Genomic DNA, 20,077 nt, shown 5'->3' on the forward strand with positions numbered 1-20,077 from the left:
GAAGTCAATTTGCAATTTTACACAAGAATATATTCTCAAGACATCAATGCAAAGTTAAAGCTGAAACTGTAATAAGCTTGCTTTGCTAATCACACTTCGGCAAGCCTCTTCCAACACAACTCAAGAGTTTTGCTACATTTCTTTCATTCCCTAAATGTCTTTCCCCCCTCCTTGCAGTTTAAAGCCCAACATTATATGTAGAAACGTGCATGGGAACAATATACTCATTAAGCTTATATAATTTTTTTTGTTTACTCTGAGGTTGACAAACATAGGCAAAACATTAGTAAACTAGGCCAAGATTTGATTTAGAAAAGATTTTTAGAAATTGGGATAAGAAACAAATCTTTTAATTACCACAGTGTGTGATCATTAAAGTGGCACATCAAAAGCACTTAAATGTTTGCACTATTTTCCAGCTGTTTGCAGTACAAATAATTAACTAGCATTTCTGTAAAGCTTATGTAAACCAACAAATGAAAAAGGAAATCAAATAGCCTTAGAACAAAGGTGTTAGTTTAGCAGTTTGAAGGCGAGGCACCATTCTTGCCTGTACTAGACAAGTGGTCACTAGCTACCCTTGCTTTCTTCCTCTCTTTTCCTGTAAGCTTGATTTAACAACTGGATTTCCTCTTGGTAGCCATCCCTCTCTTGATGCTGCCTTTTACTGTTCTGCCTGTGTGCTTCAACGGTGTCTGGGATGGAGATGTTGATATTACCATCAGGATTACTTGTGGGTAAAAAGAGAGAATACGAGGCTGTTTCTCCTAAGTCACATGAAACAAACCTGTTTTCTTTCCGTGAGTAGCGTAGGGATGGAGATCTGACCTGTGTGGAGGACTGGCTGATGTTGCTAATGATTGACACAGTGTCCAAGGCCTCTTCATTATCACAAATTTCAAGAACCTCCAAATGTATTTTTACACTGGTGTCCGCAAAGGTGGATGGAGAATCTTCTGAGTTTGGCTCATGGCCAACACTTTTGGATCGGTAGACTTCTATTTTCTTAGAGGCTGGGGTTATTTTCTGTCCTTCTGTGCTTACCTCATAGGTGGAAAGAGATAGTGTTTTCCCTGTGGGGGCCTGGAGAGACACCATCCCCTGGAATGCACACAAGGGAATGGCAAGGCCACCACCGGAACGCTGGGGACAAAAACAAAACGGTGATTATTGAAAACTAGTTTCTGAGATCAGGCCATTCAGAAAGTCATTTTATTCATCAAAATGGTAATTTTTTGCTATTAGAGACCCATTTCCTTAGAAACCTTTTACAGCTAAGGGCTTTAAATTCCGCCATCATTCAGTTTGTTCTAGGTCAAATACAACATCTAAATGAGGGCAGTCAGGAACCTTTCTTTGAAGATATGGAAGGTATTTCTACTGCTGAAAACAAAATTTTTGTATTGATGGGCAGCAGTAGATGTTTTCAAGAGAAGAATATGAGCATAAAATTAAATGCAATTCATAATCTAGAATTGCTTTTATGTTTTTGCTACATATTCAGTAACATTGAGAAGTTTGCATAGATTGAAACCTGCCCCTCCCCCCGACCCCCTTACGCTTAGAATGCCAGAGAAAATGATCATTGTGAAACTCTGATTTAGGTTAGGTACAAAAAATATTTCAATGGTTAGGTTTGCGCACACGAAAGAGGAACCAAGTGTCACTAAAATGTGCTACAGTATGCTTATTTTTCCACAGAGAAATCACAGTCATTAAAGTAAGCCCAGTGATCGAGAACTCCCCCATAGCTCTGCAAAAACTTGTCTAAAAATTTAAACCATTTTATATTATTTTTAGAAGTTTGTGTATTAATTTTTTTAATTGTACTCATCACTGAGAAATATTTAAGAAATGAAGAAGATACCAATTCTTATGATAGGCTGTACTTTATATTGTTGATTCATACCTTTATTCTTTTCATGGGCTCCTTTTTTGATTACATGTTAGTCTCAGAAGAAGATATGCCAAACTTCTAGAGCAGAGGTTCTCAACCTCGGTTTCTAGATCAAGCATTATCAGTATCACCTTGTAACGTGTAGGAAATGCGATTTTTGAGCTCCACTCCACACCTACTGAATTAGAAACTCTGAAGGTGGGGGCTCAGCAATCTGTATTTAATTTAATTAATTAATTGATTTTTTGTTAATCCTCACCCGAGGATATTTTTTCCATTGATTTTTACAGAGAGTGGAAGGGAAGAAGGGGGGGTGGGGAGAGAAAACAAACAAACAAACATTGATCATTGATCATTCTGTACTTTAAATAAGCCTTCCAGGTGATTCTGCTGCATGCTGAGGCTTAGGATCCATTGCTGTAACTAAAGAAATGACATACCTAACTGGTTTGGCTCAGTGGCTAGAGCATCGGCCTGCAAACTGAAAGGTCCCAAGTTAAATTCCGGTCAAGGGCATGTACCTTGGTTGTGAGCACATACCCAGTAGGGGATGTGCAGTGGCAGCTAATCGATGTTTCTCTCTCATCGATGTTTCTAACTCTCTATCCCTCGCCCTTCCTCTCTGTAAAAAAACAATAAAAATATATTTTTAAAAAAAGAAAGAAATGACATAGCCCTTCATTCATTCAAAAAGAAGGGGCTAGGGGATGGCTAATCTATACTTTTATATATGTGTCACCTATAAAGCCTGGAGATACTAACGGAAGAGTGTTAAGAGTGTTGGCTTAAGAGTGTTTTTCCACTAGGGGAATTAGCATGAAGGCTCATGGTGTTTTGCCAATTTAGGATGATCAACCTTCTCAGTGTGTCTGTGACTGTTCCTGTTTTAGCACTGAAATTCCAGTATCCCAGGAAATCTCCCTATCCCAAAGAAACCAGAATGGTTGTTCACCCTGTTAGCCCTGGGCATTTTGTATATGGACCTCAGAGTGGCTAGAGAAAGTCCAGGACCAGGGTCCTGCTATTGGTGAATAGTTTGGATTCTCATCTACTTGGAGAATTTTTACAGGAGGATGCATCATGAGCTTCATTTGGGGTGCCATCATGCCTCACTCCTTGAATTTGGGGTCCATAAAAAGTACAGTCAAGGACATGTGAGACATGTCACTAGGCTTTCCGTTCTTCCCTATGGAGAAGTCTTGAGCTCTGTTTATCTATAAGGAGACCTGGGAACCTAACTTGAGGGCCTTGTCCCTTCATAAACTTTGAAATCTTACACTGTAAAGATCAGTTTACCCTTCTGCTGAGGCAAAGAACTTCATCAACTTCACATGTGTGATGTTGATTGAAGCAGGAGAGACAGAGGGACAATTCTTAGGTTCACTGCAATACTGGAGCATTGTTTGAGTGGCAGCCATTTTTGGCAAATAAGTGACTTTTATTTATTTTTTATGCATTCATTCATTAAACATTTGCTGAATACCTATTACCTGTACTATTACCTAGTACATTCACTTAAAGCTGATTCAGTAGTTTTAATTTTATTGGTTATGAAAGTATTTAATGTTTAAGTTGTTTTGGATTTATCCTGAGCTTAAATTGGTTGTACAGATATACTATATACTGTAAATATAATACACATCATGTATAATAAAAGCCTAATATACAAATTGTCCCCTTGACCAGGAGTTCAGCCAGGAGTTTGACTGGGAGTTCGACCAGGGGGCAGGTCCGGCAGCGGAGGCGGCAGGTGGCCGGGGGAAGGGAGGCGCCCCAGCCAGCAGCCTCTAGGGACCCTACCTATGCACGAATTTTGTGCACTGGGCCTGTAATATAATATATACATAAGATTTACTATACTTGATTCAAAGACTTCACAGGTAATTGGGTGAGATAGGTGTGAAGAAACAAAATAAAACTTTAATCTAACTGTCTAATAGAGATAGGAGCCAAGTTCTGTGAGGTTTAAGTAAGGCATGACAACATCTGGTAGAAGATTTCATATAGGGTGGTATTTGAAATGGATCTTAAGAATCAAGAAAATATTTAGGCCCTGGCTGGGTAGCTCAGTTTGTTAAAGCGCTATCCCAATATGCCAAGGTTGTGGATTGGATTCCCGGTCAGGGCACATACAAGAAGCAACTAATGAATGTATAAATAAGTGGAACAATAAATTGATATTTTTCTCTTTCTCTCTCCCTTTTCTCTTTTTTTCTAAAATCAATCAATATATAAACATTAAAAAAGAAAAGATTTATAGTTTTAAATTTACAGTTTTAAAAGCCATGCTTTCTAAGTAATAAGTCATAAGTTAAAGGGCCAACTTAAAGGTTTTCCATCCTGAGAAAACCTTTGTTATCAAAGTCAGAAATTTCTGTGTTTGTTTTTTAAATTAAAATTGACAAACTTTATATAATCAGGAAATTTGACTGTCATTTAATAACGTGAATTATAAATAGCCTGCAGAGCCTTCTTTATTCTGAAAGCTAGTTAACCTGAAAGCTGAACTTCCTTACATTACACTTTATTGGAAGAAGATAAAAAAAAAAACTTACATCAGAACTTAAAAAATTGTTTATAAGTTTTCTCTTTGATATAGAATGTTGCATAAATAAAGTCCTATGGAGTATACTATTTTTTAAAAAGAAAATTGTGCCCGGCCAGTGTGGCTCAGTGGTTTAGTGTTGTCATATGAACCAGGAGGTCAGGGTTCGATTCCCAGTTAGGGCACATGTTCAGGTTGCAGGCTCGATCCCCGGTAGGGGGCCTGCAGGAGTTAGCCAATCAATTATTTACTCTCATCATTGATGTTTCTATCTCTCTCTCCCTCTCCCTTCCTCTCTGAAGTCAATAAAAATATATTTAAAAAGAAAAAAGAAAAATGTGATGAGAAAACTGAGTTACCAGTGCCCAGCAGTATTGGCACGTCTATTTTAAAAGCACATTTGCTAGAGCATCAACAGCATAACATGTCTTTATACCATATACCAACTTGCATCATTGATGATCAGTTAATATAAAAGCAAATATGATAAGGAACTTTTTGTGTCTGATTTTATACATCCACATAATACACATTTTAGTAACTCTCCCATGCTAACCTTATCTTTAAATGAACAAACAAGCTTTACTGAGTTATCAAATGACAGCTCATTAAAATTGGTATTTGAGAGTTGCATAGTGCCAGAGTTTTGCTAAGTATGAAGTCTCATTATTCTGAAATAGCACACTAAGTATTTTGTTATCAAAATTATTTTGTGACATATTTTTTTCTTTAATGCATGTTTATAATAGCTGAATATATGTGTTGACAGGTTGTGTATATATCAGTACATGTAACACACTAGTAACATGTATATGGAATATTCATATATTTTTCTGCAAATATTGAAATATTCTTATTTAAAATGATGGTCTCCATTTGAGAGTCATAGAAGTAAAAACACAGAGACAGATTATATAGAAACAGATCTGAGCATATACACGTATCTTTACACTATTAATCCAAAATTGGCAAGTTAGTTTTAGCAAAATAGTACATTCACTTAAAGCTGATTCAGTAGTTTTAATTTTATTGGTTATGAAAGTATTTAATGTTTAAGTTGTTTTGGATTTAGATTTACATAAGAAGTATTAGTGTAAGGTTTATGTCAAATTTCATTTGTATGTCTTTAATCAAAATCATAAAAATTTGATTCAACAAGTTCATACAATTTTTTTTAAAGAGACTATTATTTAATTTAGAGAAACATTGTGTTAGGGGAGGGAAAATAGGAGCTTGGACTAAGGGAGTAGTAAGAGGGATAGAGATTCGGGGCGGGGGGGTGTGCTGGCAGAATTTGAGTAAAATCAACAAATTTCCACTTCTTTTAGGATATGGAGGGAGGACTAAAATGGAGAGAAATCAGAAGCTGTGAGAACAGACATTCAACTACTATTAAGTACTAGCACTGGGCTAGCTGGTAGGTCTATAGCATGAATGAAGAGGCTTTCAGGTCTTAAGAGCCCATAGAATACATAAATAAGGAAGCTCGTAAATAATTGCATTCATGCTACAGTAGATTCATGCTACAGTAGATACAAGCTGAAAATTTGTGAGAATGTGGAATAATAGCACTTAACCGAGGTGGAGGGAGGGAAAAGGAGGCCTAAGAATCCTTCCCAGAGCAGAGCTCAATGTTTCCAGATGAGTAAAAATACCATTTTAAGTTATAAAAGAAAATTGTAAAATAATACTAATAGTATGATCCAGTTTTCTTGTAGAAAAACACCTACCAGAAATGAATCCAGTAAATTATATGTTTACAGGGAGAAAAAGTAGATACACAGGCATACACATATACATATTGTAGGCATAGAAAAAGGTTTGAAAAACTTTTTTCTGGAAGTAGATGGGGAAAGATTTCAAGTTTTTTATTTTACTAGAGGCCTTGTGCACGAAATTTGTGCACAGGGAAGGGGGGGTCCCTCAGCCCGGGCTGCACCCTCTCGCAATCCGGGATCTCTCGGGGGATGTCCGACTGCCGGTTTAGGCCCGATCCCTGCAGTTGGACATCTAGCAGTTGGACATCCCTCTCGCAATCTGGGATCACTCGCCCCTAACCGCTTGCCTGCCTGCCTGCTCAGTGTGTATCATAACGACTGGTCAGTCTGGTCATTCCATCGTAACAGTCGCTTAGGCTTTTATATATAGATATTTCTAAATTATATGCTGCTGATGATGACTTTGCTCATGGAAATTGATTAGGTAATAGAGGGGGTAGAGAATATAAAATATTACTAGAGGTCATCAAGATACAGGGGTAGAGTAATGAGTGTGAGTTGCCTATGATGGTAGTCAACCACAGAGTTCAGTTTGGTGTTTGTGTTGCTTTTGGGATTTGTGCTGTGTTTGGGGTTTGTTTTGCATTTGGGGTTTGTGAACCAACATTCTGTATTGGGGTTTGTGCTATTTTTAGGTTAGGAGAAAGGAGACAAACCAAAAGGAGAAAAAAAATTATAAGAAAGGAAAAAGATCCTCCGGTCCTAGCCAGGAAAAAATTTATAGCACTTTCACAGTGGCCAGGGTCTATATTTTATTCTCTGCACTAATTTTATTGAAAAAATATTATAAACATTTGAGTCAATGTTAACATGAAGTTCAAATAAACAGAGAATTCCACTTCAAAAAAATACTTATAGTACTTGAGTCACAAGCTACAATGTAGCCTATAGATTTACAAACCATTGATAAAGTTCAAGAACAATTTTAAAAAAAAGACTAAAAGTAAAAAGCAATAAACCCTGAAGAGAAAATGAACATTAATTGTAAGAAGGAGATATTATAAAAGACTGTTAATATTGGTTTATTTTATTTTGATCTTTGTACTGAGTTGAATAGTGTCCCCTCCAAAGTTCATACCCACCTACAACCTGTGAATATGACCTCATTTGGAAATAGGGCCTTTGTAGATGTAATCAAATTAAGATAAATTCATACTGGATTAGGGTGAGCCCTAATTTCATTGACTGTTGTTCTTTCAAGGAAAGAGAAAATTGGACATAGACTGACACTGGGAAGATGGGTATGGGAAGGAGACAGCAATTGGAGTTATGCTGTCATAAGCTAAGAAGAAAGGATCCTCTCTTAGAGCCTCAGAGGAGTAAGGCCCTACCTACACCTTGATTTTAGACTTCTGACCTCCAGAAATGTGAGTCAATAGATTTCTGATGTTTTAAGCTATCCAAGTTTGTGGTAATTTGTTATGGCTGCCCTAGGAAACTAATGTAATGTTTCATGTAAAATATTACTAAAACACATATGCAAATAGACATTTTACAGAGTTTGATAATTGCCGATTTTCTTCTGGAGATTAGAATTGTGGCATTTCTGTTAAATCCACATAGACTGTAATCTCCTTAAAGGAAGGGAACATTTCCTTGTTGCTCTTTATTTTCTCTGCTATCTATCTCAGTGGCTGGCATGAGGCAACCCCTTAAAAATATTTGTTAGACTGGCCGGTGTGGCTCAATGGTTGAATGTCAACCCATGCACCAAGAATGACCAGTTCCACTCCTGGTCAGGGCACATGCCTTGGTTGCAGGCTCGAGCTCCAGTAGGGGGCATGCAGGAGGCAGCCATCTATATTGATGTTTCTCTCTCATCGAAGTTTCTATCTCTATCCCTCTCCCTTCCTCCCTCTCTCTAAAAGGCAATAAAAACATAATTTAAAAATATATATTTAGTTAGGTGAATAAATGTGTGCATGACAATGAATCTGAAACAATGACTTTGTAGGCTTTTTAGATTCCATATTTTAACTTCCTAAAGCATAAAAAATAAGATAATCTTTTAAAAATATTCCTGCTTAAAATTCATTTTTTTATATTTTAACAGTGCTATGCCTTAAATGATAATAGTTACAAGTACATCAGAAGAACATATAAACACCTATTTTTTAATAAAAATAAAATAGAATATTAGGGGACTGAATTGTGTGTAAAAGTTTAGTGCATGATAAAAAATGATAGATTCAGAGAACATAAAACTTCTCATTTAGTAGTCTCTGCTTTCTTTCCATTTGAAAGTCAGTGAATTAGCATAAGCTGTTGGGAATAATGACAATCCATTATTGTATTCCTGAGTGTAGGTGGCTGGAAGCTTTTTTGTTTGAAAATGAAAAGCAATCTCTAAATCTCAGAAATGCTTCAGGAGGAGAAAGCATGCCATGTAAACACATTAGCACAAATAATCAGCTCTGATAATTGATTCAGACTGACTGACCTTGGGTATATTGAACCTTTTTTTCCCCTTCACTTTAAGCCTCTAGGAGAATTCAGAGTGAAATTACAATATAAGAGTTGCTCCAAATTTTTCTCCTAACATGATGAAGTATGCTGTTGATTATCTAAGTCAGTGGTCGGCAAATTGCGGCTTGCGAGCCACATGCGGCTCGTGAGCCGCGGTTTGCTGCTCTGTTGACTAATGAGTTTGCTGACTACTGACCTAGACTCTTGATTCCAATAATTACAGGCTGTTGTTGTTCCTTGTGATTAAGCCCCTATCCCAGTGGTCGGCAAACTCTTTAGTCAACTGAGCGGCAAACCGCGGCTCGCGAGCCGCATGTGGCTTGCCAGCCGCAGTTTGCCGACCACTGATCTAAGTCATTCAAGAAAATTATATTGGGAAAGCACATAGGATCCTAGCACTCACCAGAGACCATGCAGTTTTAGTTTCCATTTGATACTGGGAGAACTGACAGTCATAGATGGGAAACTGCTTGCCCAGGGTCACATCTATATATATATAAAAGACTAAGCGACTGTTACGACCGAACTATTGGAATGACCAGTCAACCAGTCACTATGATGTGCACTGACCACCAGGGGGCTTGAGTGTCTGCCCCATGGTAGTAAGTGCTCTCTCACAGGGGGAGCACCGCTCAGCCAGAAGCCAGGCTCATGGCTGGCGAGCACAGCTGCAGTGTCGGGAGCCTCTCCCGACTTTGTGGCAGATATTCTGAGCAGTGGCAGAAGGCGCAGCAGGCCAGAATGAGTGCAAGCAGTGCAGTGCCCACCCCGGCTCTGGCCCCTCCCTGGCTGCTAGCCACTTGGCACACTGCTACATCCCTTGGGGGATGTCCAACTGCTGGTTTAGACCCAATCCACACAGGCCAGGATTGCTGCAAGAGGGCACAGGCCAGGCTGAGGGTTCCCTCTCCCATGCATGAATCCATGCACCAGGCCTCTAGTCCTACCTAATAAAAGAGTAATATGCAAATTGATCGTACCTTTGCTACACCCACAAGCCACGCCCACCAGCCAATCAGGAGTGACTATGCAAATTAACCCAACCAAGATGGCTGCAGCCACGGAGTGAGCAGGAGGCTTGGGTTTCCCCGGCAATGGAGGAAGCCAAGCTTCCTGCAAACCCTGTCCAGCCTAGGCCTCCAATCAAGGCTACAAAGTTTCAATTATAGAAGATAAATAAATTCCAACAAAAATGGCTGCAGCCACTGAGTGAGTGGGAGTCTTGGGTTTCCCCGGCGATGGAGGAAGCAAAGCTTCCCACAGCCCTGGTCTCCGCTCAAGGCTACAAAGTTTCAATTATAGAAGATAAATAAATCCCAGATACCAGGGCCTCTGCTTGGATCACTGTGGGGCGTGGCCGGCCTGCAAACCACCACAGGCCCCTTGCCCAGGCCGCCCCACACCCCAAGGGAACTCCCACCCTGATCCAGGACACCCTTCAGGGCAAGCCAGCTGGCCCCCATCCGAGCACCAGGCCTCTATCCTATCTAATAAAAGAGCAATATGCAGATTGACCATCACTCCAACACACAAGATGGTTGCCCCCATGTGGTCAAAGATCCTGCCCCCATGTGGACACAAGATGGCCGCCACAAGATGGCCAGAAGGGGAGGGCAGTTAGGAGGGACCAGGTCTGCAAGGGAGGGCATTTGTGGGCAATCAGGCCAGCAGGGGAGGGCAGTTGGGAGGGACCAGGCTTACAAGGGAGGACAGTTGGGGGCGATCAAGCCTGCAGGAGAGGGCAGTTAGGGGTGACCAGGCCAGCAGAGGAGGGAAGTTGAGGGTGACCGGGTTTGCAGGAAAGGGCAGTTGGGGGGGACCCAGGCCTGTGGGGGAGAGCAGTTGGGGGTGACCAGGCCTGCAGGGAAGGGCAGTTAGGGGTGACCAGGCCTGCAGGGGAGGGCAGTTAGGGGCAAACAGGCTGGCAGGGGAGCAGTTAGACATCAATCAGGCTGGCAGGGGAGTGGTTAGGGGGTGATCAGGCTGGCAGGCAGAAGCAGTAAGGGGCAATCAGGAAGGCAGGCAGGCAAGCAGTTGGAAGCCAGCAGTCCTGGATTGTGAGAGGAATGTCCAACTGCCCGTTTACTGGGATCGGGCCTAAATGGGCATTCGGACATCCCTCGAGGGGTCCCAGATTGGAGAGGGTGTAGGCTGGGCTGAGGGACACACCCCGCCGTGCACAAATTTCGTGCACCGGGCCTCTAATAGGTAATAATAGCAGGACTGGTACCAGGTCTCAGGTTTCTTAACTCCCAGTTAAGTGCTCTTTCCACTGCATCATGCTGTCACTTTATAATAAATCTGCCTTAGCCAGGAGTGGATCATGGGTTTTCTGCCCTGGAAACTAGAATTCTGTTATTAACTCATGACCAATTCAGGAGACCGACAATTTTAATATAAATTAAGATCAGACACATTATCTCTAGATGATTTGGGTGACTTAGGCATGTAAAAGTACAGTACTTTGAGTAATAAGTCATGTTGACCATCTAAGGTGGTCTGGGAGATAAGAAACAGGAACACTTAAAAAATAGCAGGGAGAGCAAGAACCTTGTGGAAAACAACAACTATTAACTAGATTTTTAATAATTTACTTTTGGAATTTTATTTAAAACTATTTTCATATATTCAACTCCCAAATACTCCTTGTGTCATACTGTCACCTTCATTTAAATGTTTAGTGAACCTATGTTTGCCCCACCCTGTACATTTTCTTATATACTTTTCACATCAACCTTACAAAATAGTAACACGCCTCATCCCAATACTGTAGATGACATAACTGAGTCATGGGGAGATAACTCAAGTTAGTAAATATCATAGTCAAATCCAAATCAAGGATAATCTGCTCTTAGCTGTTCTGCTCTTACTTCAAGGCATAGTGTTGGCAGATAAAATATGAATAACACCTCACTCTCCTAATCTACCTATAACCTTCAAAGTCCTATGGGAACAAGAGAGTGAAGTACTGCTGTAGAGTCACATACACCTACCTGCCTTTGAACTCAGTTGAGCCACTATCCCTGTAATCCTTACCTCTCGAAGCTTCAGTTATGTCACTTGAAAAATAGGAAGAATAAATGAGTTCATGCATGTTAAATATTAGTTGAGTGCTTCACACAAAGTGCTCCATAAGTATTAGCTATTATTGGGAGGTGAGAGAGGAATCCATGACGTTTTTGAGATTTTTAGTGCTAGTGTCTACTACCAGTAGTTGATATAAGGAGTTTAGGAGGATATAGGTAATGCAATGTTACTTTTTTTAAAAATTTCTTTATTGATTAAGGTATCACATATTTGTCCTCATCCCCCCATTCGCATCCCACACCCCTCCCCACACATGCCCCCACCCCCCTGTTGTCCTTAACTGCTGGTTAGGCTCATATGCTTGCACACAAGTCCTTTGGTTGATCTCTCCCCTTTACCCCCACCCTCCCCTCCCCTCTCTCTGAGGCCCGACAGTCTGATCCATGCCTTCTTGTTTCTGGGTCTGTTATTGTTCATGTCTATGTTGTTCATTATTTCCCATAGATGAGTGAGATCATGTGCTATTAGAAATACACTTATAAGCACTGAAAATGAGACAAGCAATAATGGTTATGGTGACTTTTAAAATCTTCATGTACTATTCAGGCAGCATATTCCTCCGCCCTATTTTATCCTAATTGTCTAAATATACAAAATAAAAGCCAATGATTACTAGAGTGGATTAAAACATGACTTGACTATATACTGTCTACACAGAACTCACTTCAAATGTAATGATATATGGAGGCTGAAAGTAAAAGGATGCAAAAAGATATAGCGTGCAAGCATCAATCAAATAAAGCAAAAATGGCTATATTAACACCAGATAAAATAGACTACAGAGCAAAGAAAATTACTAGAGACAGTAAGGATTATTGTATAACTAGTGGCCCGGTGCACGAAATTCGTGCACTGGGGTTGGGGGGTCCCTCATCCCAGCCTGCCCCCTCTCACATACTGGGTGCCCTCAGGGGATGTCCTACTGATGGCTTAGGCCCGCTCCCCATGCTCCTTTGTGGGAGGCAACCGGGCTGATCAGGGGAAGGCACCAGCCCCATCACCCCGCTGCTGCAGCCACTGCCAGTCACCACAGCCACCAATGTGTTTTCATCAACACGGACTCCAGTCCCTTCACCAAGAAAAAATGACAACTTTCTTTAGGCATTTTCAAGATGTGTCTTTCATAGGATATGCTTTTTTTTTTAAATCCTCACCTGAGGGTATGTTCCCATTAATTTTTAGAGAGTGTGGAAGAGAGAGGGAGAGACAGAGAGAAACATCAATGTGAGAGGGACACTTGGATTGGTTGCCTCCTGTATGAGCCCTGACCATGGGTGCCAGGCTGGGAGGCATGTAGGGACCCCTGAGCCGCAAGCAGTGGTGGCCGCCGGGGGTCTCCACACACCCCTGAGGCCAGCAGCCAGCCCTGGGGGCGTGGCGCCAGGCTGGGGGCGTGGACCCAAACTGTCTCTTGATGCTGGAGCATTCCCAAGTGGCTGGGGGCACTATGGTGACACGGGATGTTCCCGCCCCGCCCCGCCCCCAGCCCCTTGGAGCCTGCACCTATAGGTTCAAAGTGGCCAGGGGGCATTCTGGGACCCCTGCCACTCAGGACCTAAGCAAGGGGCCTATAGGCTCAGACTGGCCTGGGTCCTGAGGATGTTTGCGGGACCCAGCCCCTTGGCGCCTGCACCCTTAGGCTCCAAGTGGCCAGGGGGCATTCTGGGACCCTGCTGCTCAGGACCTAAGCACGGGCCTACAGGCTCTGAGTGGCCTGGGTCCGGAGGATGTTTATGTGACCCAGGCCGTGTTCTGGGGCCCCTGCCACTCAGGACCTAAGCGCAGGCCTACAGGCTCTGAGCGGCTTAGGTCCCAGACCTCAGACCTCTGCAAGTGTTTGGGGGTGGGAACATTCCTGCTTGCCAAGGCTCCCAGTGGCCAGGGGGCGTTCTGGGCCCCTGCCGCTCAGGACCTAAGTGCGGGCCTACAGGCTCTGAGCGGCTTAGGTCCGGAGGATGTTTACAGGACCCAGGCTGCTCAGCGCCCGCATATGCAAATTAACTGCCATCTTGTTCGCTCTGATTGGCTGTGGGCGTAGCGGAGGTGCAGTCAATTTGCATGTTTGTCTATTATTAGGTTAGATGATAAAAGGATCTATCTACCAAGAAGACAGTAATTCTGTGTATATGTCAAACAACAGAGCGGCAAAACATGTAAAGCAGACTGCAGAAGAGAAATAAGAAGTGGTCAGATTCACAATTATAGCTATAGACTTCACTACCTTTCTCAATATAGATGCAGACATCCTTAACAAATATTTGCAAATGGAACTCAGCAGTCAATAACAAGAATTATACTCTACTAGGAGCCCAATGCACGAAGATTCGTACTAGAATGGGCTTTCCATTCCCTAGCTGCCGGCACAGCCTTTCCACTCCGGCCCAGTCCCTTTTTGCTCAGGCCCTGGAGCTGCCTCTTTCCGCTCCAGCCCCGCCTTCCCACACTGCCCAGAGGCCCTGAGAGACTGGGGGTGGGGCAGAACACCTGCATTGTCGCCATGGCGATGATGTAAGCATCCCGCCCCTGTCACTCGGTGCCTGTGTATGCAAATTAACTGCAATCTTTGTTGTGTTAATTTGCATATCACTCCTGATTGGTTGGTGGTGTAGCAGAGGTATGGTCGATTTACATGTTTGTTTATTATTAGGTAAGATGACTAAGTTGGGTTTATTCCAGAACTACAAGGCTAGTTTCGATATTCAGAAGTAAGTTGCTGTGATCCACCATATTAATAGGCTAAAGAAGAAAAATCACATGATTATATGAATTGATGCAGAAGAACTATCTGACAAAATTCAACATCCATTTATTATGAAAGAACACCAGGAATAGAGAGTAAGTACCTCATCTTGATAAAGAGCATCTATAAGGATGCTACCACTAACATTCTCCTTAATGGTGAGACACTCCTTTCACTTAAGATCAAGAGCAAGGCAAGGATGTCAGTTCTTACCACTCCTATTCAGCATAGTGCTGGAAGTTCTAGACAGTGAAATAAGTCAAGAAAAGGAAATTAAAGGAACACATATCAGAAAGGAAGAACTAAAACTGTTAATAATATTTACAGATGACATGATTGTTCATAGTAGAAAATCCCAAGGAATTTACACAAACTCCTAGAACTAATAAATGAGTTAGTCAAAGTTGTCTATAAGTTAAACTTCCAGAATCATTTTTATTGCTATATAACAGTTAACATATGGACATCACAATTGAAAATACCATACCATTTATAATTGCTTAAAAAGTGAAATACTTAGGTATTAGTCTAACAAACCTGTATAGGACTTACAGTATATGCTGGGTACAATATCATTTATGAAAGAAATCGAAGATCTAAATAAATGGAGAAACATCATGTATGTGGACTGGAAGACCTGACATAGTAAAGATGTCAGTCCTCCCCAAATTGATATATGAGTTTAATGCAGTTTTTATTAAAATCCCATCAAAAAAATTTTTGCAGATATATACATGATTATTCTAAAATGATTATTCTAAAATTTCTATTCAAGTGAATAAGAATAATTAGTTCCCCCTAAATGGATATAGTGGGAGTAATAAGTCTTTCTAACTTCAATTTAGCTACAATAATCAAGACTGTGTTATTGGTGGAGGGATAGATACATAGGTCAATGGAATAGAATAGAGAACCCAGGAGTAGTAGACGCACACATATATGCCCAATTGCTTTTTAACAAAGGCGCAAAAACAATTCAATAGAGAAAAGGTAGCCTTCTAAACAAATGGTGCTGGAGCAATTGGATATCCATAAGCAAAAAAAATTAACCTAGAACTAAGTTTCACACTTTATTCAAAAATTTACTCAAAATGGATCATAGACTTAAATGTAAAACTATAAAACTTCTATTAAATACGTAGGTTTAAATCTTTGCAATCAAGGGCTTGGCAAAGAGCATGATCCGTAAAAGGAAAATTTATAAATTAGACTTCATTAAAATTAAAAACTTTTGTTCTGTGCAAATGCAGATTCTGACTCCGTAGGTCTGTGGTGGTCGTGAGACTCTGCACTTACTAAAAGCTTTCAAATGATGCCGAGGCTCCTGGACCACACTTTGAGTAGCAAAGCACATATAATCTGCAAGGCTCCTTATAATACAAATTTACATTATTTTGTGAGTAAATGGATTTTATTTTATAGTGTTAGCAATGCAGAGAAGTAGAGAAAAGGATTCAAGTTCAGTTGAAGGAATAATGGAAGTCCCCCAAAGCCAATTTTATAGCTAAATAGAATTGAAAATAAAGTCTTATCTTTTCAAATACCTGTAATATATTCTGATGCACTATTCAGATGACATCTATTGCAAATGATGAACCATTCTGATAAAAAATAATGTGATAAAAAATAAGTTTCAGCATGAATTTTTATTCTACATTGATCTTATGGCCAAAATATAACCTTCTAAAATGAATATAGCATTGCATTTAAATTATTTTTTATTTATGGAAAATCATATTCTTATATTTTCAGTTCATACTTTTTAAAATTTTATCTGAGGCCATGAGTACAACCATTAAGACTATAAGAAATCCAGTGGTAATTTTGAATTTAAGTATGTTGTTGTTCTTGAGAATATTGGGTAAGTTTTTCCATTCTCTGGTGTAATAAATGCTAAATCTGTTATCTCTAATAATGACATTTCAACTCAGATATGCTGTATATACAAATTTATTTGCATGTGCTGCTAATTATTTTTCTAACAAAATAGAGAATAAATTGTACCTTGAAAGGAAGCATGCATTGATTTTATTTAGAAAAGAAATGTGATTTTTATAGAAATAAATGAATTCTAAGAAATGAAATAGTTTTCATCATATGATTTCACTTATGTGTGGAATCTAAAGAACAAAATGAACAAAATAGAAACAGACTCAGAGACAGAGAACAGACTGACAGTTGTCAGAGGGAAGTAGGATAGGGGGTTGAGAAAGAAAGGTGAAGGGATTAAGCAGTACAAATTAGTAGTTACGGAATAGTCACAAAGATGTAGATTACAGCATACGAAATACTAGTATAGTCAATAGTTTCATGATAACTCTGTATGGGGCCAGGTGGGTAGTTGAAGCATCAGGGGGACCTCTCTGGAAAGTAAATGATTATCTAACCACTTTGCAGTATATATGAAACTAATACAGAATAATACTGAATGAAAATGAAGTGAAATAGTTTTTTATCTTAATAATAAACAGTCATTCAATTAGGTATTGTAATCAGTTTGGAATACACTACTGAAAATGGTTGTACGAAAAAATTTTCTCATACTTCATTGACCAGAATTACATCAGGAATGAAGACATATTTTCATTTGTAACAGTTTCAAAAAATAAGTATAATGTTTTTGATAATATTACTCTTACTCTAGAAAAGATGTTAAATTCATGCTGATGTTATTTGTAAAAGTATAGAAAACAAAAATGTTTTTATCAGACAGCATAATATAGTAAAAAGATCAAACCAAAAAAATTTATGGAGACAAATATTTGACTAAGAATATCCTGGGACAGGGGATGGTGATAGATTAAGAGTAGGTGGGCACATGGGAATCTAATTGGTGTGAGAAAAATATTTTAAAGTGGATTTATGATGATGATTGCACAAATTGGTAAATTATTGACTTGTACATTTGAAATGGCAGAATTATATAATATGTAAAATATTCCTCAATAAAGTTATTTTTAAACTGGAGGCCCGTTGCAGGAAGATTCTTGCAAGAATAGGGCTTCCTGCAGCCTGAGGGAAGCAGAGAAGGGAGTGAAGCCAGCCCAGGTGGGCTTCCCGCTTCCCTCCCACCACCGCCCCCCTCCACCCCCCGCGCTTTCCTTCCCGCAGCTACCGCCGCCGCCCGCCCCATGCTTTCCCACCAGCCGCCACCCCACTATCTGCTTTCCCTCCCTATTCCTTCTATGCTGTCTTCAGTCTTCACTCCGTGCCTGTGTATGCAAATTAACCACCATCTTTGTTGGGTTAATTTGCATACTTGCTCTGATTGGCTGGTGGGCATAGCAGAGTGGTGGTCAATTTGCATGTTTCTCTTTTATTAGTGTAGATAGCATTTCAGTGACATTCAGGAGACCCTGAAATATAGTACATGCTCTGACACTAAATAAATGAGTACACTAAGGATAACTTCCATGTGACAATAATTGTAAGGATTTTAATCTGTTTTGAAAAAAAGAATCATTCAACACTATGTAGCCTATATGGATATTATGAATTATATAAATTAATGGGATTTTCTTCTAATTTTTTTCAAAATTACATTTTTTTTTTTTTGCAAAGTAGTGGCAAAATTCTCCAGCTTTCTTTTATATATTTTACCTAGGAAATTATTTGATAAGTCTAATGTTTTATACCTTTAAAAAAAGACAATACATGCCACTGGACACTGGTGGTTTTCAGTCAGTATAGCTAAGCTGGGAATTCCATTCTTTAGAATCCCCTTCTTTGTATGCTTCCAGGTTAGAAATGATCAAGACAGGGACTTGCTCAATATTTGGAAGGTGGAAACAGAGCAGTGGTCATAACCATCTAAAGCTCTTTTCACAGGCAGATTCAGAGACAGAAGAGTTGCCTGGCAAGTACCAGCTTGTCATCTACCTCTCCTGCTCCTCATCTAGCTTTTCTTCCTGACTACTGGTATTGTTGACCGGCAATGGCCTTGATCTACATCCAGATACTTGGCTGTGGAGCCACAGAGGTGGTAGTTTATTCAGAGGCAACAGTTTTTCATAGACATCTACACAAATTACCCCTTCATATTCCTACTTTGGTGGCTGGACATACTTGGCTTCTCAAGTTGACTGATTAGTAACTTCATCTCTGACCCTCCAACTTCTTAACCAGACCTTCACTTCCCCAGCTTTCCCCACAATTTTGAATGAGTCTCTTATCCCATAACAGTCATAGTGCTTCTGTTCCTCCGACTAAATACCAAATGCTGCAAAATGAAAGAAACCCCCAACCTTAATAGAAAAAAAAGCAGTGATTTTTAATTAATTAAAAAACCCAAATGCACTTATGGGTGAAGGTGGTTGAATATAGTTCAGCCACAGAATCTCATTCAATAATAAAATGAAGGAAAAAAAAAAAAAGAGCAGCCATGGATTCAAGCAGCCACCAAAATAAAGAGAGCACTCAGCCTCATGCATAAGCTTCTAAAAGTAGTGGCTACAAAAAGAAACAAAAGATTCACCCACTTCCGTACGTAGTTGTACAGAAAGAAGGGTGATGTTCTTAAAAATATCCAAGAATTCTGGCGTATAGACTCCATTTTGGCAAAAGGAGATTTGGAGCGTTGGTTCTTAAAATATAAGATAGTCAAAACTATTTTCATAATAATAAAGCTAAGTTAGTTGCCATTTTCATTATATTGACAAGTTCACTGATAGTGCCGAAGCAATGACAAGTAAAATTGCTGGTACTTCAACATGAATCAAGGAAGTTGCACCAAATTCTACTAATAGGCATTATATGTTTCATTACTACACATGCGTGCATGCGTGCACACACACACACACACACACACACAATCCAGTTTCACTTAAGAATGTCCTTGATGAGGTGATTGTTATTATTACCCCCATTTTATAGGTGAGCTAACTGAAATACAGAGATCTTAAGTACCTTTTCAAGGTTAAACAGGTAACAAGTGGTAGAAAAGAGATTATAATCTGGGCAGTATGGCTCCTGAAAAAAATTACACAATCTAATCCATGCATTCACTGTATTTTTATTGAGTACCTAATATGAGCCAGACACTATTCCAGGGACTGGGATTATAAAATAGTTTTCTTTCCTTTCTTTCTTCCTTTCTTCTTTCCTTCCATTCATCTATCTATCCATCTTTCTCTCTGTATATGTGCACAGAGAGCTATGTTTCTTTCTAGGTAGTATAATTTTAGGTTATTTGCCTCTCTCTTCTTCAGTACTTTTATGTATTGTTTGAATTTAAAAATAGTGAGCATATGTTATTTTTATAAAAACAATGAAGTCATTATTGTTAAGACAAAACCTAACACAACTGATTTTGCTTTTGAAGAAAACACCAATTAAAATTTCAAATCTTAAACTCAAGGGAGTATGAAAAGACTGCTTTGTTTTTTTTGTCTCACACTTAAATTTTCTTTCTTCTCACCACTTACAAAGCAATAGAACATGAACTGTTGAAATTGTTTTCTAAGGCTGATTTAGAAGGCAAGGTCTCCAAAACCTTCCCATCCCACACAGCAAACACAATAGCAGTTTTTTAAAAAATATTATTACAAAGGTTCTTTAGAAAAAAT

The 20,077-nt window shown here is 39.6% G+C and overlaps 1 protein-coding gene across 1 annotated transcript in view; it reads right to left on the reverse strand.

The window, feature by feature from the left end:
- Positions 1-570: 570 nt before the first annotated feature.
- GPR149 (G protein-coupled receptor 149) overlaps positions 571-20,077 on the reverse strand; it is a gene marked incomplete at both ends in the record, with an annotated part of 52,486 nt that continues 32,979 nt past the window's right edge. Inside the window, one exon of the mRNA XM_079766987.1 lies at positions 571-1,143. Coding sequence (XP_079623113.1) covers positions 571-1,143 — 573 coding nt within the window. The remainder of the gene's footprint in view (positions 1,144-20,077) is intronic.

This window comes from Cnephaeus nilssonii, assembly GCF_951640355.1.
Source record: "Cnephaeus nilssonii genome assembly, chromosome: 3".
In the NCBI taxonomy this organism is placed as follows: domain Eukaryota; kingdom Metazoa; phylum Chordata; class Mammalia; order Chiroptera; family Vespertilionidae; genus Cnephaeus; species Cnephaeus nilssonii.